The 22,927-nt window shown below is 37.9% G+C and overlaps 2 protein-coding genes across 2 annotated transcripts; both read left to right on the plus strand.

Annotated features, from left to right (window-relative positions):
* The first annotated feature begins 3,891 nt into the window (after positions 1 to 3,891).
* On the plus strand, positions 3,892 to 4,854 carry LOC121031238 (olfactory receptor 11G2-like). Its single transcript, XM_040476428.1, has one exon. It carries the CDS (start codon positions 3,892 to 3,894, stop codon positions 4,852 to 4,854), a length of 963 nt encoding a protein of 320 aa, XP_040332362.1.
* Positions 4,855 to 18,312: 13,458 nt separating this feature from the next.
* On the plus strand, positions 18,313 to 21,644 carry LOC121031360 (olfactory receptor 11H4-like). Its single transcript, XM_040476470.1, has 3 exons — positions 18,313 to 19,261; positions 20,242 to 20,306; positions 21,453 to 21,644. Exons 1-3 carry the CDS (start codon positions 18,313 to 18,315, stop codon positions 21,642 to 21,644), a joined length of 1,206 nt encoding a protein of 401 aa, XP_040332404.1.
* The last annotated feature ends 1,283 nt before the right edge of the window (positions 21,645 to 22,927 follow it).

The raw sequence follows: 22,927 nt of genomic DNA on the forward strand, positions 1-22,927 counted from the left end.
AACAGGAACCCATGGGGGAGGGGAAGGAAAAAAAAAAAAAAAAGAGGTTAGAGTGGGAGAGAGCCAAAGCATAAGAGACTGTTGAGAACTGAGAACAAACTAAGGGTTGATGGGGGGTGGGAGGGAGGAGAGGGTGGGTGATGGGTATTGAGGAGGGCACCTTTTGGGATGAGCACTGGGTGTTGTATGGAAACCAATTTGACAATAAATTTCATATATAAATAAAAAAAATAAAATAAAATAAAAATAAATAAAAGCAGATGCTGAAAACTATAGAAAGCTTATGAAGGAAATTGAAGAAGATATAAAGAAATGGAAAAACATTCCATGCTCATGGACTGGAAGAATAAAGATTGTTAAAATGTCAATACTACCCAAAGCTATCTACACATTCAATGCATTCCCAATCAAAATTGCACCAGCATTCTTCTCGAAACGAGAACAAGCAATCCTAAAATTTGTATGGGAGCACAAAAGGCCCTGAATAGCCCAAGTAATTTTGAAGAAGACCAAAGCAGGAGGCATCACAATCCCAGACTTTAACTTCTACTACAAAGCTGTAATCATCAAGACAGCATGGTATTGGCACAAAAATAGACACATAGACCAATGGAAGAGAATAGAAACCTCAGAACTAGACCCACAAAAGTATGGCCAACTCATCTTTGACAAAGCAGGAAAGAATATCCAATGGAAACAAGACAGTCTCTTTAACAAATGGTGCTGGGAGAACTGGACAGCAACATGCAGAAGGATGAAACTAGACCACTTTCTCATACCATTCACAAAAATAAACTCAAAATGGATAAAAGACCTGAATGTGAGACAGGAAACCATCAAAACCCTAGAGGAGAAAGCAGGAAAATACCTCTCTGACCTCAGCTGTAGCAATTTCTTACTTGACACATCCCCAAAGGCAAGAGAATTAGAAGCAAAAATGAAGTATTGGGACCTCGTGAAGATAAAAAGCTTCTGCACAGCAAAGGAAACAATCAACACAACTAAAAGGCAACCGATGGAATGGGAAAAGATATTTGCAAATGACACATCAGACAAAGGGCTAGTATCCAAAATGTATAAAGAGCTCACCAAACTCCACACCTGAAAAACAAATAATCCAGTGAAGAAATGGGCAGAAAACATGAATAGACACTTCTCTAAAGAATACATCCAGATGGCCAACAGGCACATGAAAAGATGCTCAACATCACTCCTCATCAGAGAAATACAAATCAAAACCATACTCAGATGTCACCTCATGCCAGTCAGAATGGCTAAAATGAACAAAACAGGAGACTATAGATGCTGGAGGGATGTGGAGAAACAGGAACCCCCTTGCACTGTTGGTGGGAATGCAAACTGGTAGAGTCACTCTGGACAACAGTGTGGAGGTTCCTCCAAAAATTAAAAATAGATCTACCCTATGACCCAGCAGTAGCACTGCTAGGAATTTACCCAAGAGGTACAGGAGTACTGATGCATAGAAGCACTTGTACCCCCATGTTTATAGCAGCACTCTCAACAATAGCCAAATTATGGAAAGAGCCTAATTGTCCATCAACTGATGAATGGATAAAGAAATTGTGGTTTATATACACAATGGAGTACTACGTTGCAATGAGAAAGAATGAAATATAGCCATTTGTAGCGACGTGGATGGAACTGGAGAGTGTGATGCTAAGTGAAATAAGTCATACAGAGAAGAACACATACCATATGTTTTCACTCCTATGTGGATCCTGAGAAACTTAACAGAAGACCATGGGGGAGGGGAAGGAAAAAAAATGGTTAGAGAGGGAGGGAGCCAAAACATAAGAGACTCCTAAAAAGTGAGAACAAACTGAGGGTTTATGGGGGGTGGGAGGGAGGGGTGGGTGGGTGATGGGTATTGAGGAGGGCACCTGTTGGGATGAGCACTGGGTGTTGTATGGAAACCAATTTGACAATAAATTTCATATTAAAAAAAAAAAAGCAGAGGGGCACCTGGGTGGCTCAGTTGGTTGAGCGTCTGACTTCAGCTCAGGTCATCATCTCACAGCTCCTGAGTTCGAGCCCCGCGACAGGCTCTGTGCTGACAGCTCGGAGCCTGGAGCGTGCTTCGGATTCTGTGTCTCCCTCTCTCTCTGCCCCTAACCCACTCACATTATGTCTCTGTCTCTTTCAAAAATAAATAAACATTAAAAAAAATTAAAAAGGAAAACATGTTAGTGGTTTTTTTTAAAAAAAAAAGCAGAAAAGGAAAAGACTTCCAGAAAGTTAAAGTTCATAGTGCGGATACCAGAATCTAGCCTACTTTCACCCCACCAAAAGCAGGGTCCATTAAGCCCTATACTAGTTTATATACATTAAATAGAAGCAGATCTGTAGAGATCTTATCAGCTCCAAGAATCCCCCATGGCATTGGAATCAAGGGGTTCTGAGTTTAAAATGATGCAGAAGTGTTTTAAAAGAATATTTATTGTGTTATAACTCCCCAGTCTCCATCACCACCCAACACAATTGCATTCTTCTTCCAACACAACGCTTTAAGTGTCCACACCTAATTCTTGAGATGGGGTGTCAGCTGGCTGCGCCACCTTTTGCTCTTGACCCTACAGATTTCCCAGAACTTGACTACTCCTAGTAAGAAATTATTAGGCTCCCTCGGTCTCTTGCCAAATTTCAAAAAGCAAAATATGGATTTAACACTAAAAAAGAAGCAGTGAGGGACACAACTTTCTTTATGTTACTCATTTATATACTTATTTACAGAGGATTCGAAGTGATTCTAAGTCCTGAGGCATGATTGTTCAACAAAAGTACTCTTACTCATTTAGAATAAAAGAAAGGCATTATGTGTATATTCATCCTTTAAAAACCACTCTGTCTTGAGATGCTCCCCAGTAGTTTCTAGGAGATGGAGTAAAATTTTAGCTCTGCATCCCCTACAAATCCACTGCTATTTAGAATTCCATATTATCAATAACATCCATAACTTGCACTGCTGGAATAGAATTCTATCTATAACTGTAGAGTAGGCAAATTCGTATCTCTTTTTCAGATAAGCACAGACTTGTTTCAACATGGGCCATTAACAATTCTTTCACCTTGGTCGACTGGATGACTACAATTGTTGTTTTAACACAACAGAAACTAAGATCAATTTCCTCCAGTTGGCTTGACTGTTTTACACATGAAATTGGCGTATATTATTAAATTAATAAGTTAATCATTTAGTTTTAAATAAGGCCAGTTTCAAGTCATGTAAAAGAAGTCATTCAGGGGCGCCTGGGTGGTGCAGTCGGTTAAGCGTCCGACTTCAGCCAGGTCACGATCTCGCGCTCCATGAAGTTCGAGCCCCGCGTCAGGCTCTGGGCTGATGGCTCAGAGCCTGGAGCCTGTTTCCGATTCTGTGTCTCCCTCTCTCTCTGCCCCTCCCCCGTTCATGCTCTGTCTCTCTCTGTCCCAAAAATAAATAAAATGTTGAAAAAAAAATTAAAAAAAAAAAGAAGTCATTCAAAAAGTTCTGAGTTTGTGTAACATAACTAACGAGTTTGACTCAGTTTCTGCCACAACTGCAATGATGTCACCTCTTTTAAAAATGGAAAAATTCCATTTTTGAAAGGATATGTAGGTAGGTAAGTAGGTAGATAGAAACTCTGTTAAGCATAAGGTCTAACATAACCTTAAAACACCTCTAAAACACTCTCCTTCAAGACCTTATCAATTCTAACCAAAGTTTTCTTGATTCCACAGTGAAAATGTGAATGAGAATAAAAAGCAACCCAGGTCAATTATTTCAATTTCAAAGAGAAAAGGTAACTATTAACATACATGTCTTTATTTTCTTTCCCAAAATTGTTTAAATATAATCTGGGGCCTCATGTGTCTTTACAGTCATTCAATAATTTGATGGTTTATTTTACAGCTCCCAGATACATGAATATCTCCAACACCCCCACCACCTCCAGCACCATCTCTGGCTTCATCCTCCTGGGCTTCCCTTGCTCCAGGGAGGGGCAGATCCTCCTCTTTGTGCTCTTCTCTGTTGTCTACCTCCTGACCCTCATGGGCAATGGGTCCATCATCTGTGCTGTGCGCTGGGATCAGAGACTCCACACCCCCATGTACATCTTGCTCGCCAACTTCTCCTTCCTAGAGATCTGGTATGTCACCTCCACTGTCCCCAACATGTTAGCCAACTTCCTCTCTGACACCAAGGTCATCTCCTTCTCTGGGTGCTTTCTCCAGTTCTACTTTTTCTTCTCCTTGGGTTCTACAGAATGCTTCTTCTTGGCCATTATGGCATTTGATCGGTACCTTGCCATCTGCCGGCCTCTACACTATCCAACCGTTATGACTGGACGTCTCTGCACCAATCTTGTGGTAAGCTGCTGGGTATTTGGTTTCCTCTGGTTCTTGATTCCCATCATCATCATCTCACAAATGTCCTTCTGTGGATCCAGGATAATTGACCACTTCCTCTGTGATCCAGGTCCTCTTCTAACACTCACCTGCAAAAAAGCTCCTGTGGTAGAGATTATCTTCTCCACTTTAAGTCCTCTGCCTCTCGTTATTCCGTTTCTCTTCATCATGGGATCCTATGCTCTGGTCCTAAGAGCAGTGTTGAAAGTCCCTTCAGCATCTGGGAAAAGAAAGGCTTTCTCCACCTGTGGGTCTCATCTGGCCGTGGTTTCACTGTTCTATGGCTCAGTACTGGTCATGTATGGGAGCCCAACATCTGAGCATGAAGCTGGAACACAGAAGATTGTGACTCTGTTTTATTCTGTTGTGACCCCATTCCTTAATCCAGTGATATACAGTCTTAGGAACAAAGATATGAAAAATGCCCTGCAGAAATTTCTGGAAATATAAAAAGTGTTCATCAAAAAGGCTCTTGGGAAATTACAGCCCAATATTATATTTAACTTACTTACAAACATTTACAAAAATTGTATTTAACTTATTTTCAGGTAAAAAAAAAAAAAACTAGTTTTTAAAAAAAATTTGAGGGGCGCCTGGGTGGCTCAGTCGGTCAAGCGTCCGACTTCGGCTCGGGTCACGATCTCACCGTCCGTGAGTTCGAGCGCGGCATCAGGCTCTGGGCTGATGGCTCAGAGCCTGGAGCCTGCTTCTGATTCTGTGTCTCCCTCTCTCTCTGCCCCTCCCTCGTTCATGCTCTGTCTCTCTCTGTCTCAAAAATAAATAAATGTTAAAAAAAAATTTTTTTTAAATTTGAGTGTATTTGACACAATATTACATTAATTTCAGGCATATAACTTAGCAGATTGACAAGCTTATACACTATGCTATGTTCACGAGTATAGCTACCATCTGTCTCATTAAATCACTGTTACTATATCATTGATTGTATTCCTTATGCTCTGCTTTTTATTCCTGTGATTTACTCATTCCATTACTGGAAGTCTGTATCTTTCTCTCTTCTTCACCCATCTTTCCCAACCCCCATCCCCCTCCACCCCTGCAACCATCAGTTTGTTCTCTGTATTTATAAGTCTAATTCTGCTTTATGTTTGCTTGTTCATTTTTAAAATACCATTTTTGAGTGGAATTATATGGTATTTGTCTTTCTCTGACTTATTTCAGTTAGCAAAGAAACCTCCAGGTCCATCCATGTTGAATCAAATGACAAGATCTCATCCTTTTTTGTGGTTGTGTAATATTCCATTGTGAATATTTTCCTTATCCATTCATCTATTGATTTACACTTAGGTTACTCCCATGTCTTAGTTGTTGTAAATAATGGTGCAATAAACAGGGATGTGTATATCAAGTTAGTGTTTTTGTTTTCCCTAGTTAAATATCCAGTAGTGGAATTACTGGATCATATGGTACTTCTATTTTTAATTTTTTGAGGAACCTCCATATTGTTTTCCACAGTCGCTGCACAAATTTACATTCCCACCAACAGTGCACAAGGGTTCTTTTTTCTCCATTTCCTCAGCCAATACTTGTTTCTTGTGTTTTTTATTTTAGCCATTCTGACAGGTGTGAGGTGATATATATCATTATGGTTTTGATTTACATTTCCCTGATGATTAGTGATGTTTAACATAAAAAAAAAAACTAGTTTATTCCAGTAATTGTTCATCCTAGTATTAACCAAAAACCTCAAGCGCTTGTAAGCATGTGTCTGTTGCTTACTGCTTCACTTGGTTCTTAATCATTTATCCTGTTTCTTAGCATGCAGGTTTTTTTAATTGAATGCTGAACATTATACTTCAAAAACTGTGAAGACAATAGGTACAGTAAATCCACAAAAGTTAAGTTTTCTTGTAGCAGTAGAGAAAGTAGAGGCAGATCACTTTGATCTCATTTAAGGACTATGTTTAAGTACAAAAATAGCCTAGGCCAGTTTTGCCTTTATTCCCAGAATTGACTCTTACTCCATGAACAGAGCCTGAGTCTCATCTCCAAGCCTGGACCCCTCCACCCTTTAGTGGGCCCTGGTTTCCTATTTCTGTACTCCTTGAACCCCATGCTCCTGAAACTTCTGCTCAGCTCTTTAGACTCCCAGTTTTGCTTTCTGCTAGATTTCTTGAAAACCGATTTGCATGTTAATGGCTTAGAAATTAAAGAAAAAAATGTCTTGAAGGGATACTGCATCATATGTTGAGTCTCACTTCTCTGTGGTCCTCCTCTCTCCAGGATTTGTTTCTCAAACTCCAGTTTCTTTAGCAGCCACAAACACCAAATCCTTTATCTTCTCAGTTCAGTGAAACTACTGCTTTCTGCTGAGACTTTATTCTTCCTTCCCCTCATTCTTTCCCACATCTCTCCATTTCCCCATAGTACCCCCATCCAGTGAATTGTCGAACATACTCAAGAGAAAGCACCCAAGGTGAATGTGGAACTCATTTCCTTGTCTTTCCCTTCTTGGAACTGTAGCCCCTGAATTCTTGCCTGTGTTGGCTGCTCTTCAGTACCTTCAAATGATTGTGTTAGGTATTCTGCCCAGATTGTATGGTTACTTTTGGCGGCAAGGTTAGTTTAATACATGATGCTAGTCATGACCATAACCAGAAATGCTTTTCTATTGCTTCTATTACACCTAAATTCTACACTGACTCACTTCCTTCACTTTCCAAAAATGATCTTGTAACAAAATCATGCAAAAACTCAGAGGCAAATCAGAGATGAGTGGATATAGGGACTGAATAAACACAAGTCTGGGATACAGACCTGCTTTTCTTTTCATTGCAAGCAGCTGCAGATTCCCAAAGAGAAGCAGGTGAAGGAGGGAGATCCCTGCTTACAGTAAAATAAGAGGTAAAACCAAAACAACAGAGAACAGATTTAAACTTTTTTTTCTGTATAGGAGGTGCTCAGGAATTGTACATCAGTAAAAGTATTTACTCAGGAATTGTATTAGTCACTTGCCCTAGTTCCCCTTGAACTCCCTCCTAGGTCCTAAATGAAAGGTAATGTTAATATTGAAATGTCTTCACCAATTCAACACCCTGATCTGCATAAGAAGAAAATGATGGTTAGGAATCAGGAGTGATGTGCTAAGGATAATAACTTTAATGGTAAAAAACAAAAATTTCCTATCGACCACCCTTTTCATTAACCCAAGTTGCTTTTTTGTTACCAACTCACCCTATATTTCTGTCTTGAAGACTTTTCATTATTTGCCCATCAATAATTTAGGATGTCTCAATTATTTGTCAAATAATGTTTCCTTGATGTGCATAAAGGTCTATGAACAGTAAGAGAACAGAACAATATCCCAGTAGGAAAATAAGCAAAAGGATATAAACAACATACAGAAAATATCCTTAAACATATGGTAAGAGCACAAATTCATTCATAAAAAAGATAAAGGCAGAATAAGCCTATTTCATTTTTAACCCATCAGAGTGACAAAGACCAAGCAGTTTGATAACCATTGTATGGTTGAGGATGGTAACTTCTCTGACACTTGCTGGTAAAGTATAAATTTTACAAACTCTATACAGGACAATTAGACAACTTTGATCAAAATTTAGAATATATACACCCTGAAACCCATAAACCCAACTTCTAAGTTACTCAGTCTACAGATGTTCTCACATATGTAGGAAATGATGAAAGTATAAGAATATTCATTGCATTATTGCTATAACTGTATATTATATTGTAAAATGTTGAGAAAAATTTCAATTCCCATTAAGAGAAGACTAGTTAAATAAACTATGGTTCAGTCATACTACCTTAAATCTTATATGTAATGTTATATAGTATCTCCAAGATATGTTGTATTTTGGGGCTTATTATTATTATTATTGAAGTATAGTTGGCATCCAAGATATATTGTTGAGTGAAGAAAGCGAGGTGAGTAGCTGAGAGTAACTACCTTTCATGTAATGTATAGACTATCTCCTGAAGGAGATCTAGAGACTGATAACAGTGGTTGCTTTAAATGACAAGACTTTGGGGGTGCCTGGGTGGCGCAGTCGGTTAAGCGTCCGACTTCAGCCAGGTCACGATCTCGCGGTCCGTGAGTTCGAGCCCCGCGTCAGGCTCTGGGCTGATGGCTCAGAGCCTGGAGCCTGTTTCCGATTCTGTGTCTCCCTCTCTCTCTGCCCCTCCCCCGTTCATGCTCTGTCTCTCTCTGTCCCAAAAAAAATAAATAAACGTTGAAAAAAAAAATTTAAATGACAAGACTTTGGTGTCTGAAGAACAAGAGACAAAGGAGCGGTTTTCTTCATACCCCCTTTTGAACTCTTTACATTCTTTGTTGTATGGCTGTATTATTTATTTAAAAATAAATAATGATACAATTGTTTTTAGACAAAGAATAACTTCCTGGATTAATTTTCTTTTTTAAGTTTATTATATTTATTTACTTGAGGCAGGGTGGGGGGTAGAGACAGGGAGAGAAAGAAAGAGAATATCAATCAGACTCCACATGGTCAAACTCACAAACCTTGACCTGAGCTGAAATTAAGAGTCGGAGACTTAACCCACTGAGCTGCCCAGGTACCCCTAGAGCAGCTTTCTGATAATTAGATCTAAAAAATCATTCCCACCCACCCACCCCCAACAATTCTAGGATTCCTTAGGAGCCTATTCACTTATAGAAAATTTGAAGTAGTGTCCAAAGAACATCTTAACATTTTTTTACTCAGAATTTTTGGTACTTCAGAGAAAATAAGAGACATGTCTTTTTCCTGTTAGGGTTTCTACAAATATACTGTGACAAACTGTAACTACCTTATAACATTTATATTTAGACATCCTCTTTTTCATTGTTCAACTATATATTCTTGTTTTTGTTGTTGAGCACCTACAATCCAAGACACTGAGCCTGGAAATAAATTTGATCCAGAAGTATATAAGAGACATTTTCTTCCCTCAAAGGGCTCACAGTCTCGTGATACAGAGGCATAAAAATATTGCAAGGGTTTTCTTTTTTATTAAATGGTACACATGCAATGAGAGGTGAGAACCAAATGCTATGAAAGATCGTGATAAGTAGCAGGTGTGTAAGCATGGATCTGTGTCATGTGAAAGAAGTTTTAAGCATAGCTAATCATAGGGCATTGTCTTTTTGTAAGTACACCTCAGGCTACAAAATAAAAGCACTTTAATAAAAAGCATCTGTGCTGGTAAAGAAGATAAACTGTCACTATTTGCAGATGACATGATACTATTTTTAGAAAGCCCTAAAGAATCTACAAAAAAGCTATTAGAATAAATTAAATCAGTAAACTTTCAGGACACAAAATTAATTCTGAGAAATCAATTGTGTTTCTATACATTAATAAGTGTAGAAAGAAAAATTAAGGAAACAATCCCAATTATTACAGCTGCACCAAAAAGAATAAGATACCTAGGAATAAACATCACTAAGGAGGTGAAAGACCTGTACTCTGAATATTATAAAACATTCATGAAAGATATTGAAGATGACAAACAAATTGAAAGATAGTCCATGCTCATGTTTTTGAAGAAGTAATACTGCTAAAATTTCCATACAACCCAAAGCAATCTATGGATTCAATCCCTATTGAAATACCAACAGCACTTTTCACAGAACTAGAACAAATGATTTTAAAGTTTGTATGGAACCACAAAAGACTCCAAATAGCCAAAGCAATCCCAATAAAGAATAACAAAACTGGAGGTATCACAATTCTAGATTTTGAAATATACCACAAAGCTATAGTAATTGAAACGGTATGGTACTGGCACAAAAACAGACTGTGGAAAACAGTATGGAGTTTCCTCAAAAAATTAATAATAGAAATACTATATAATCTAATAATTCCAGTACTGGGTATTTACTCCAAAAAACAAAAATACTAATTCAAAAGAAACATGCATGCTTAATGTTAATTGAAGCATTGTTTACAATAGTCAAGATATGGAAGCAACCTAAACATCCATCAATAAATGAATAGATCAAGAAGACATGGTATATACATACAATGAAATATTACTCACCCATAAAAAAATGAGATATTGCCCTTTGTGACAATGGATGGACCTAAAGGTCCATTATTATACTATGTGAAATAAGTCAGACAAAGAAAGGCAAATATGATATGATTTCACTTCTGTGTGGGATCTAAAAAACAAAACAAATGAATAAATGAAGAAAAAGCAGAATCAGACCTATAAATACAGAGAACAAACTGATGGTTGACAGAAGGGAGAGAGGTAGAGGGGTGGGCAAAACCTGTGAAGGGGAATGGGAGATATAGGCTTCCAGTTACGGAATGAGTAAGTCATGAGAATAAAAGGCACAGAAAAGGGAATATAGTCAATGGTATTGTAATATCATTGAATGGTGACAAGTGGTAGCTACACTTTTGGTGAGCATATCATAACATATTATCGACAAGCACCGAGTAATGTATAGAATTGTTAAATCACCACATTATATACCTAACATCAACATAACACTGTATGTTGACTACACTAGAATTAAATTTTTTTAAATAAAGTTGTTGAACCACTATGTTGTACCTGAAACCAATATAACATTGAGTGTCAACTATACTCAAATTTAAAAATAAATAAATAATTTTTAATTTTTTTAGAGCAAGAATATAAGTACTTACAGAAAATCTTCTATAAGCCACTATACAGCTAACTACTCCCAGAGATTAATGAGCTCCCCAAAACAAAATGGCTGTAAAATGCAATGTAAATTAAAGCCCAAATTGAAATATTATTTACAAAATTTTAGTAAACACAAATTTTCATAATACAAAGGTGGTTACTTCAATCTACCATCCTGATAAGAATAAAGAAAAATACTGATTTTTTTTTTTAAGTAATCTCTATGCCCAACGTGGGCTTGAACACATGACCATGAGATCAAGAATCACATGCTCTACTGACTGAGCCAGCCAGGTGCCCCTCAAAAATACTGCATTAAGAAAAATAAAACTTGAAAATACTGACAATATGAAGAGTCAATAGGAAACTCCTAATTCAAAAAAATTTTTGGAAGTCTGAATGGTAAGCACTGGTCATGTTCAGAATGCACTTGCCTATAGATAAAATCATTATGCTTCATGGCAGTGCCTGGCTGCAGAGATGGAGATGGGAACCCAGGGCTCACATGAAGCTGGAACCCATAGTGGTCTTCATCCTCAAGTAATTACGGACCAGAACTAAACCTGACACCATTCAAAAGGAAAATCAAAAATCAGCCATCCCCGGAAGTTTATGGCCATGGTTCAGCTGTTGCTTGGATTTGGACTTCACATACGATTTTCTCCAACTTCCCCAACATATTGCCAGCAGCTATGGGAGAGTGGAATGGGAAGTTATTGTTTAGTGGGCATAGAGCTTCAGTTTGGGATAATGAAAAGTTCTGGAGATGGATGTTGGTGGTGGTTGCATTACAATAGTAATGTGTGTAATGCCTCAAGACCATACACTTTAAAATGGTTATTTTTATGTTATATATATTTTACCACAATAAAAAATATTATAAAACCATCAAAAAGAGGTAATAGAGGAAAATGACATAAAAATACATGAATAATATGAAAGAAGGCAAGAAAGAAGAAACAAAGAACAGATAAGACAGATAGAAAACAGTCTTGGGACACCTGGATGTCTTGGTCAGTTGAGTGTTTGACTTGATTTGGGCTCAAGTCATGATCCCAGAGTCATGGGATTGAGCCCCAGAATCAAGCTCCATATTGAGCATGAAGACTGCTTAGGATTTTCTCCCTCTCTCCCTCTCTCCCTCTCTCCCTCTGTCGCTCTCCCCTGCTCACATTTTCTCTAAAATGAAAATTAAAATAAAATAAATAAAATAAAATAGTCTATCAGTAACTAAGGACTGGAAGCAAAAATTTGCAATGTAAGTATGTAAAGAAAATACTCTCCCAGAGTATAAATAATGTATGTTGTGAACATTTTCTATATTTCACAGTGAAAAAGACTTCTGAAAACAAAAAGAAATTCTCTAGAAATCCACATATAGACACCTCATCATTGCCTTTTAGACATTATTCCTACCTTCACTCTAGGAGCCAATTTAACCCAAACTGTATGAAGACTATGGATAAAGAAAGGATGCTACACCAAGGGGTCTTGTGGGAGTCATAAACCATCCCAAGGGGAGACTGAAAACTTCATAATAATCTCTATGATGAAACTTTAATTGTACCCTTGAGAGTCTCAATAATACATCCTATGCATTTATTTATCTGCACCCCTTCTCAAAATCTCCTCATGAAGTTTATATCTTACTTTGTTCAGCTATTTTAAAACAAAAGTAACCAATATATAAAATTCACCTATTGAATTTCCTCTGCTGAGTGAGACAAATGAAAGATCCAGGTGCTTGGGGGTGATTGAGGTCTCTCATACAGCTCTTGATGAAAATATTGATATGTCAATGGAGGTCCGCACCTCAAGGATAGATTGTAGGGCTGTGTACTTCTTTCCACTGGCTATCCTATTGCCCAACAGAAGTACCCTAATACTATAACTGTTTCTTTGGAGCACTTCAGGAAGGGAAGAAAGGGAGTGTCAGAAGTTAATTTTGTCTATCCCATGATTCTCAAGGTCAGGCTCCCCCCATTTTGATTTCACATAAAGGAAAGAGAGGAATCAATAAGAAGATATCAACTCAGAGTTGACTCCCAGCTTTCTCCACACTTAGACCTATCATGAAGGGTAAGTAACTTTTCTGTCTAGGCATCATTGCACTTTTTCTAAGACATCCATAAATGGAATTCTAGCTCCAGTAAAATCCCATTTTAAAATTAATACATTTTGGCAAACTTGGGTGGGTTTCATGCCTCTGGATATGTGATTTCATCCACAATATCTCCCATAACATAATAAGTTATGTTACATGAACTGTTGACTCCAGTGCCCAGCTACTCAGATCTCCCTCAGCTTAACAATCCCTGAAATTTTCTTGCCTAGTGATTCATAAAAGAATGCCTCATTATTCAGAAATTTGATAAGTTACATAATTTTGTTTTAGAAACTGTTCAACGTTGTACTCAATAACTCATTTTCTACAATGCCCTCAATTAAATATAACTTATTCCCAGTTAGTCTTATGCACATCACAGGTAATATAATGCCCTTCCTTTAACCATTTTTCTACATCTTGAATTGTTAACACTACTATCTTTTAATGTCTTCTTCTTTTATATCAGACAAAGCTCTATGTCTTTAAGTACCAGAATATATAAGAAAGTTAGTAAAATAAAAAAACCTGAGCAACCAAAGAGAGCTACCCATAGCTCTGCTATGTGATGCACTGGAACCTACTGACTTTTTAACCATTTTTTAGGTTTATTTAATATTGGTTTCCATTTGGGTTTTTAAATGGTTATGTTAAAAAAAATTATCCTAGTTACTTGGTAATCATAGTTGTTGGTAATATTATTATACTAGTATATTCCAGGAACTGTACTAGGCATACATGTTCAACAGTATTTTCACAAAAGCTCTGAAAAATAGGTGCTGCCTCACTTAAGAGCATACAGTACGTCATATGGTTTTTGATCCCAAATCAATCTAGATGTTATCATTTATTTTCCTCTAACTACAGTTATATAAGAGGACCACTGAGTTATATATTACTGGACTGAGCCAATCAGTTGTGAACCTGATCCAGCTATGGTATGTCACCACATAGCTATTGTCAGGTGGGTGATCTCGTCCTCACCAAAGCAGCCGCTTTCCTCCTAAAAATACATTCCTAGTCCATCAGAGAGGCCCATTTTTTCTTTCTAGGTTATATGTACAGCAGCTCCACTCCACTACTGGACCATCCAAACAAAGAAAGCGTTTACATTGATCTATGTGCCCAAGACAGATTTGAAAAACATTTGGTAGGGAAAATCAACAGGATATGGTGATTGACAGCCTATGAGAAGTGACAGAATTAGAAAGTGCCTGGAATGATTCTCAAGTTTTTTGCTTTAGCAAATGCCAAGAGTGGAGCCATTCACCAAGAAATGTACAAAAGGGACAGGAAACTCTTAGAAAGAAACAGATGAAACAAGAGGTATTAAGCAGAATGGTGATTATAGATTTGAAAATATAAAAAAGGGTAAATAACTAAGCAGGCTTATATTTAGAATGAACACTCAAACATGACTGAGATACGAGGCAAGAAGGGATTAATGGGCCACGGGTTTAAACATGACCTTGCTACAAGTCACATAAGACTCTGTCCAATGATGTTCAGATTGGACGCTCAGTGATAGCCCATAAATTCAGTAGATGAGCTTTATTGTGATAGGATTGGCAAGACCAAAATTTACCCAACCACTAATTCACTCAATAAATGCCTACTATGCACCAGAAACTCAATCAACTGAGAATATAAAGATAAAGTAACATCATTACTTAATTATAAAAGTTGTCAAGCTAGAGGGAAGGAAACATAAATACATGATTTAGTCATTATGCACATGCTCTAGTAGAGACATCCATAACATTCTATAGAAATATTAAGCAGGAATTTATCTTATAGGTAAAGACAGAGAAACTCAAATATCATATGATCTCACTTCTATGCAGAATCTAAAAAACAGAATGAATAAACAAACAAAAAGCAGAATCAGACCTATAAATGCAGAGAACAAATTCATGGCTATTAGAGGGTAGGGAGGTGGAGAGATAGGGCAAATAAGTGAAGGGGAATGGAAGATACAGTATTCCAGTTAAGGAATAAGTCATGGGAATAAAAGTTACAGCACAGGCAATATAGTCAATGGTATTGCAACAGCATTCTACAGTGACACATGATAACTACACTTGTGGTGAGAATAGCTTAACATATAAAGTTGGTGAATCACTGTACTATACACCTGAAAATAATGTAACATTGTTATACTCAAAGAAAAAATTATTTTTGTTTTTAAATAGTTTTGGGGTGCCTGTGTGGCTCAGTAGGTTGAGCGTCTGACTCTTGATCTTGGCTCAGGTCATGATCTCACGGTTCATGAGTTTGAACACTGCGTTGGGCTGTGCACTAACAGTGCGGAGCCTGCTTGGATTTTCTCCTTCTCCCTCTCTGCCCCTCCCCTGCTCATGCTTTCTCTCAAAATAAATAAACTTAAATAATAAATAAATAAATAAATAAATAAATAAATAAATAAATAAATAAGTTCTGACTTGATGACTTTAGTAAATATCAAAAAGATATCTAGAAATCTTCATCATCAAAAACTAGGATGTAAAAAATTGATTAGCCTATTAATTTTTTAATCATTACAAGCTCACTTTATAGGTCAAGTATCTTAAAATATGTGTTTAAGAATACTAATAAAGTGCTTATAATATAAAACATTGATCATCTAAATCTATCACAAGGGAGTTGATTAAATCTATGGAAGACAATGCAGCCATTGAACTGATGATATAGAGCTATAATATATATTTTTAAATTTCAATTGTAGTTGAAGTATATATTAGTTTCAGGTGTACAACAAAGTGATTTGACAATTACCTACATTACAAAATGCTTACCACTATATGGGGCCCCTGGGTGTCTCAGTTGGTTAAGTGTCTGACTTTGGCTCAGGTCATGATCTCACAGTTCATGGGTTCAAGCCCTCCATCAGGCTCTGTGCTGACAGCTCAGAGCCTAGAGCCTGCCTCAGATTCTGTGTCTCCCTCTCGCTCTCTGCCCCTCCCCCACTCACACTCTGTCTCTCTCTCTCTCTCTCTCTCTCTCTCAAAAATAAATAAACATAAAAAAAATTTTTTTAATGCCCATCACCATAAAAATAGTTACTGTCTGGCACCATACAATGTTATTACAATATTATTGACTACATTCCCTATGATGTACTTTTCACCCTGTGAAAAGTCATTTTATAACTGGAAATTTGTGCCTCTTAATTCTCTTATTTCCCCTACTCCCCCAAGCCCCTCCACACTGGCAATCATCAGTTTGTTGTCTATATTTATGAGTCTATTTCTATATTTTTGATGTTCATTTTGGTTTTAGATTCCACATACAAGTGAAATCATATGGTGTTTTTCTTACTCTGTATGACTTACTTCACTTAGCATAATACCCTCTAGGTTCATACATGTTGTCTCAAATGGCAAGATTTTAATTTTTTTATGGCTGAGTAATATTCCACTGTGTATATAAGCCACATCTTTTTTATCCATTCATCTACTGATGGACACTTAGGTTGCCTTCATATATTGGCTGTTATAAATAATGACGCAATAAATATAGGCATGCATATACCTTTTCAAATTAATGTTTCCATTGTCTTAAGGTAAATACCCAGAAGTGGAATTACTGGATCATATGGAGTAGAGCTTTATTTTTAAAATGGAAAAAATACTAAAGTATATTAAGTCTTAAAAACATGCTATAAACAGCCTATTTTGAAAAATCCCATTTTAATTTTTAAAGAAAAGAAGTATGCAATTCTTCAAAGAGTTAAAATTTGCTTATTCTAAGAAGTGGGATTGTTTTGGGGGTTTTTTGGTTTGTTTCTATATTTTTCATGCTCTTAATTATTAAAAAATAAGATTTTTTCATTTTGAAAGTAAATTTTATTTGGGTAAGATAAATGTAGTATTTACAGCATCTGTAGCATTAGTAAACTGAAATGACAATACATAAGCATTTTAAATTGTTTGAAATGTATTGAATAACTTAATGTTTAAAAATATCCTTGCATTTGGAGAAATTTTATTTAATATTTTTACATAAGGTTTGTGTATAACCAAAATGGCATAAAATATCATTTGTGTTCAGCAAGAAGTATTAATCTTTTGCAACATTTAGAGCTACGTTACGTTTGCTTGTTTGTCTATTTGACTTTTGATAATTAACTTTTCCCAGTTTATGAAGATTCTGAGTTTCCTGCATGTGAGCAGGGGAGATTGCAATCAGTAATGTTAAAACTCATCATCTATGATATGTAGACAGCATAAGAATGAATCCTTCCAAGTAGCTGAACCATATATTTTGAAGTAAATACTTACTTTACTTTAACAAATACGTTACTTTAATGAGAGATTTATGGTAAATTATTCAAAACACTGTACTTGTTTAAAATAGTGAAGATTCAATTGACTAATAAGGGGAGGTTTTTTATGCTTTTTTAAAATTATTTATTTCAAGAGACAGAGAGAGAGACAGAGTGTGGGGTGGAGGGAGGGGCAGGGCAGAGACAGCAAGAGAGAATCTGAAGCAGGCTCCAGGCTCTGAGCTGGCAACATACAGCTCGTCGCAGGGCTCAAACCCATGGACAGGGAGACCATGACCTGAGCTGAAGTCTTCAGAAAAATATTACTATGACCCCTCCTCCTGGTTTTTATGCTAAAAGTTATAATTCATTAATATGTTATAAGAGAAAATTATTCTGATGTGAAAAGCTCAGAAAGCATAATGGACATTCACAGCCCTAGGATATCTGAGATGCCAAGTACTTTCTACTTAGTGAGAGATGTCAAAAAAGAAAAAAAAAAGTTATCGCAGTCCTAATTCTTGGCTAAAAAATTAGCACAGACTAAAAGCTGTTCTATCAGCTTTTTTAACTATGGGTGGGGAAAAAATACAAATACTTTACTGCATTTAACAGTGGGTAATACTCCAAGTTTCCAAAATCTCAAAGGTAAGATAGTATTTTCCTTTCAAACCTAACCCCACTGATAATGAAAATTTAAATAATGTAAATCATTCCATTGTTATGAACCTAAGTTTATTGAAATTTGGGATAGTCAGAATTATTGATTGGTTACTTTTAAATAAGATCTGACGAGTTAGTGGATGAGTTATTACAAACTAATTGCCAAATAGCCAACACACACACCTTACATAGGTTTCCTACCAGTTTTCCAGGAAACAAAATATCTTGTATAATGGTGTTTTCTGTCTCCTCTGCAGCCCTGGAATTTATGAACAGTTCAGAGACAAGCACTGTGACTGAGTTTGTCCTCCTAGGCTTCCCTGGTTGTCAGGAGTTGCAAAGTTTCCTTTTCTCACTGTTCTTGGGGATCTATATATTTACCATAATGGGAAACGGGATTATTGTCTGTGCTGTGAGGTTGGACCAACGGCTCCATACCCCAATGTATATTCTCCTAGGCAATTTTGCTTTCCTTGAAATCTTGTACATTACCTCCACTGTGCCCAGTATGCTAGTCAATTTCCTCTCAGAAACAAAAACCATCTCTTTCGTTGGCTGTTTCCTCCAGTTATATTTTTTTACTTCCCTTGGTACAACTGAGGCATATTTCCTCTGCATCATGGCATATGATCGGTACCTCGCTATCTGCCACCCACTGCACTATTCAACCACCATGACCCAACAACTCTGCTATATCTTGATGTCTCTTTGCTGGGTGTTGGGGTTCCTTAGTTACTCTGCCTCCACTATACAGCTCTCTCAATTGCCTTTCTGTGGACCCAACACCATTGACCACTTTATGTGTGATATGGACCCACTGATGGCTCTGTCCTGTGCTACAGCTCCAGTCATGGAGATCATCTTCTATGTCCTGAACTCCCTCATCATCATCCTCACACTTCTGTATATTCTTGGCTCCTATACTCTTTTACTGATAGCTGTGTTAAAAGTGCCTTCAGCTGCTGGCCTGCGGAAGGCCTTTTCCACCTGCGGATCACATCTGACAGTGGTATGCTTATTCTTCGGAGCCCTTTTGGCAATGTATGTGAGTCCCACAGCTGATAACCCAGCTGAAATTCAGAAGATTTTGACTTTGTTCTACTCCGTGGTGACTCCCTTCTTAAACCCTCTGATTTACAGTTTACGAAACAAGGACATGAAGGCTGCACTGAAGAAAATCCTGAGGATAGAATGAACGTAAACTAGTCTACATGAGACCAAGCAAACCAATGTCCAGACAAAAAATTAATTATGAACTTGATTTACTGTTGCCAATTCTCCAATGCACACTTCAAAAAACATATTTCTCAGTGAGAATGCTTTATTCTTCAACCAACCTGGTAGAGTTAAACCATAACTGATTCATTTATATTGCAAATGTAACAATATTTCCAACATGGATAACTCCAGTAGATAGTGATATGAGGGCATCATACTGTGCTATTGTATACTGTGTAGTTTGGGTTATTTGGAGATGGTGGTGGAAGGTAGAACAAGGGCAGTTATCCCAGGTGCACATCATTGCTGTATTCAAAGCATTAAGACAGAGCAATATTTTTTAAAGTGAATAAAGAATCTAATTTAAATGCCTAATGGATACATACTTAAGGGATTTAATAACAATGCCTTCCTTATCCCTTGGGTCTGCATGGTTGAGAATCTTCCAGGTTAAGGATGGACTGAAAGTTTCATGCTTATATAAGAAATACGTGTCCTAACATCAGATAAAATTGTAATAATTCTTTCAAGAAAGAGTTTGTTAGTATTTATTATGTTCTTGGCACTCTTTTAAGTACCAGAGATACACCATGACCAAAATGTTCAAAGACCCGTATCCACATAGTTTACTTTCTAGTGGGGACAGACAATTTAAAAAATAAGTAAAATATATAGGATGTCAAAGCATGATAAGCACTTTGGAAAAAGTGGAATGAGGACAGGAAGTGTGGAAGAAGGAGCTGAAATTTTAACTAGGATGATCACAGAGAAGGCCACATGAAGAAGGCAGTATTTAAGCAAAAGCTTGAGTAGATGAAGAAATGAGCCAGACAGACAGCTGAGGCAGAGGGAAACAAGTTCTCTATAAGATCCCAAGGCAGAATTATGTTCAAGTAACAGCAAGGAGGTTGGTTTGGCTGAAGTAGAGAAATTAAGGGGGAAATTTTTGGAGATAAAGTCAAAGAGAATGATCAGAGGGCCAAATTGTGCAGAACCTTGTACACCATAGTAAGAACTTTTAATTCCATGTGAGATGGGAAGCCTTTGGAGATTTTTGAACAGAGGAGCAACATTACCCCATTTATATTATGGAAATTTTGTTGACAATAGACTAGAGACAGGCATGGCCATTTTTAAAGCTCTTATTTCCAGTTAAATTAAAAAAAAAAGTTTGTTTCTTTTCAAAGGAATTTGTATCTGTAATCTCTCCTTAAGGATACATAGTTGGAGATGTGGAAAAGCCAGGGAGCTCATTTGCTCAAAATGAATGGAAAGTTCTCCTAGATTCTAAAAAAGGACATTCTAATTCGGAAATGATGTTTTTGTGACAATCTTAAGAGATAATGTAGGGGAGAGATTGGGGAGATGGCAGAATAAGAAGCCCCTGACTTCATCTCATCCCACACTTGCAAGTAAATATCATAAATATCCAAGTCAATAAACCAGAGAGCAATCCAAAGACCAGCAGAACAAACTCCACAGCTAAATATGGAGGAGCTGCACCTGAAAGATTATGAAAGTCAGAAAGGCAGAGGAAGCATCCTTGTAGGAGGGAGGTATCTGCACAAATGGAGAGGGCAGAGAAATGGGCCCTCATCTCAGGGAGCTCACACAGAGATTAATCCCAGTAATGTTTAGCTTTGAAAACCAGAAGGGCTGAATTCTGTGAGTTTGTAAAACCAGTGGAACTTGAAGCCTGGAGCTTTAAAACTCAGCTGACTCAGCACTAGGTGATGTGCCACGCTTAATGAGACAGCAGCCTGCACAAAAAGACAACATAAAAAATGGCAGTTTACACAATGAAGGTCAGGGGGAGGTGGAAAATGGGAGACAAATATGTCCATACTGATTTAGGAGCATGTTGGGGGACTCCTTGGAAAATAAGGGAGCTGGCAGGTGGGCGGTGTGAAGAGGTGAACTGGGGGAGAGAGAAGCCCCACAGGGTAGGCAGCTGTTTTTGCAGAGACAGGATAGAGAAAGGGAGGGGGGTGTGTGTGGCACATCAAGTGAATAGAAGAAAAGCACTCCCCCTGAAGGTAGCTGGAGAGAAAGAGAAAGAGTGGAAACACAAGGGACTGAACAAAAAATCTGTTCCCCAAACCACTGACAGGTAGAAAAGAGAGGGTTTCAATACCATTAGGACTCTATAAACAGGGGATCACAGAGTCAGAAATTCTAGAGCTCAAACCTGGCATTGCTCTGGTGGGGATGAAGGTAGAATTCCCAGAAGCAGGCAAAGAGTTCCAAGGGGTCCGTGGGCCACATGGGGAGAAGAGGTTCCCCGTTTGGAGAACAAACAGTGGCTCCACCTCCCAGGGGACTCCAGAGAACAGCCACATTCGCTAGTGTTGGAACAAAGATGCCAGAGTGCAGTGAAACCTGGCGCCAGCTGTGTGTTGTGATTCGCCATAATCTCTGAACCTCTTCTGGCGCAAGCCAGCACCTGGCCATGATCTCTGAAACTCTGCCACAGTGCAATCCAATGGACGTTCTCTGGGGCAAGTCAGCACCCAGCCATTGCTCAGCAAGACCCTCCCCCAGAGGGTTGGAGCGGGTCCAAGCCACAGGGTTCTTAGAAGTGAGGGGTTTGGAAACACAGCCCCATCTGAGTTAAAATTTAGGAGGGAGGTGCTGCCTGTCAGGCTGATGGCTTGGACAGGGACAGTGTAGAACCAGGAAGGGGGCAGAAGCCTAAGACAAAGGAGGGGTACTTGATTGCAGGTTGGTGAGAGCGCAGAGTTCCTGTGCCAGAAATTAGGAAGCTGGGTGATTCTATATTCACCTCTCCCATGAATGGCATACTTGCACTTGCTGCCTACACTGATCGACCCCCAAATTAAGTATAGACAAATAATTATCTATACAAATATAGATCTACAAATATCTTATATCTAGACAAATATCTGTATAGACAAATAATTTTTTTTAATTTAAGTGCTTAGAGGTTTGGCACCAAGAATAAAGCAAGTATATTTGGGGAAAATCTCTCTCCCCACCAACACACACACACACACTTTTCTCCCCTATTAACCTGTGCCACTCGCTGCTCTCCTCCACTTCATCCCCCAGGTAGATCAGTTCCTTAGAGGAAGGAATCTCCACCAAGAGGACAATTTTCCCTCCCTCTCTTGGATATTTATTCTGACCTCTGTGTCTCACTATTTCAAACCACTGGGGGAAATATAAACAAATATTGGACCAGAGATACATAAACAGAGAACTAGATGCCTCCCAATGAACGTTCTGGGGAACTATGACTTCTGTTCAGGAGGGACATGTAAATTCTTAGTAATTACTGGCATGAAAAATACATTTCATTTGGTTCAGGATACTAAAGGAAGGAAGTCTCTGGGGCCACAAATGCTGCTCTCCACCCATGAATGTTTTAGATTGTTTAATGAGGACACTCTTGTGGCTGGAGTTGCCCCTTGGTCTTCCTCTTGGAGCCAGAAACACCATCAGGTATGTAAGGAAAGTCTGCCTACATCAATGCTTCACTGCTCCTAGATACCCAAGGCTGTCAGATACTAAGAATGTGCTGATTCGTCTACAAGTCCATTCATTCTTTGTTCCTTTGTTCTTTGTAAGAACGTGTTAGGCCCTGCAGTTCTCTTCTCCCAACACATGGA

This window comes from Herpailurus yagouaroundi, unplaced genomic scaffold (assembly GCF_014898765.1).
Source record: "Herpailurus yagouaroundi ecotype Mexico unplaced genomic scaffold, PumYag 141, whole genome shotgun sequence".
Lineage (NCBI taxonomy): Eukaryota > Metazoa > Chordata > Mammalia > Carnivora > Felidae > Herpailurus > Herpailurus yagouaroundi.

Coding starts and splice junctions, on each gene's coding strand:
- LOC121031238 (XM_040476428.1), top strand. CDS start 3,892: ATGGTTTATTTTACAGCTCCCAGATACATGAATATCTCCAACACCCCC.
- LOC121031360 (XM_040476470.1), top strand. CDS start 18,313: ATGGTGTTTTCTGTCTCCTCTGCAGCCCTGGAATTTATGAACAGTTCA. Junction 19,262..20,241: donor GGCTGCACTGAAGAAAATCC/TGAGGATAGAAT, acceptor TTAAGGGGGAAA/TTTTTGGAGATAAAGTCAAA. Junction 20,307..21,452: donor GCAGAACCTTGTACACCATA/GTAAGAACTTTT, acceptor CTCTATAAACAG/GGGATCACAGAGTCAGAAAT.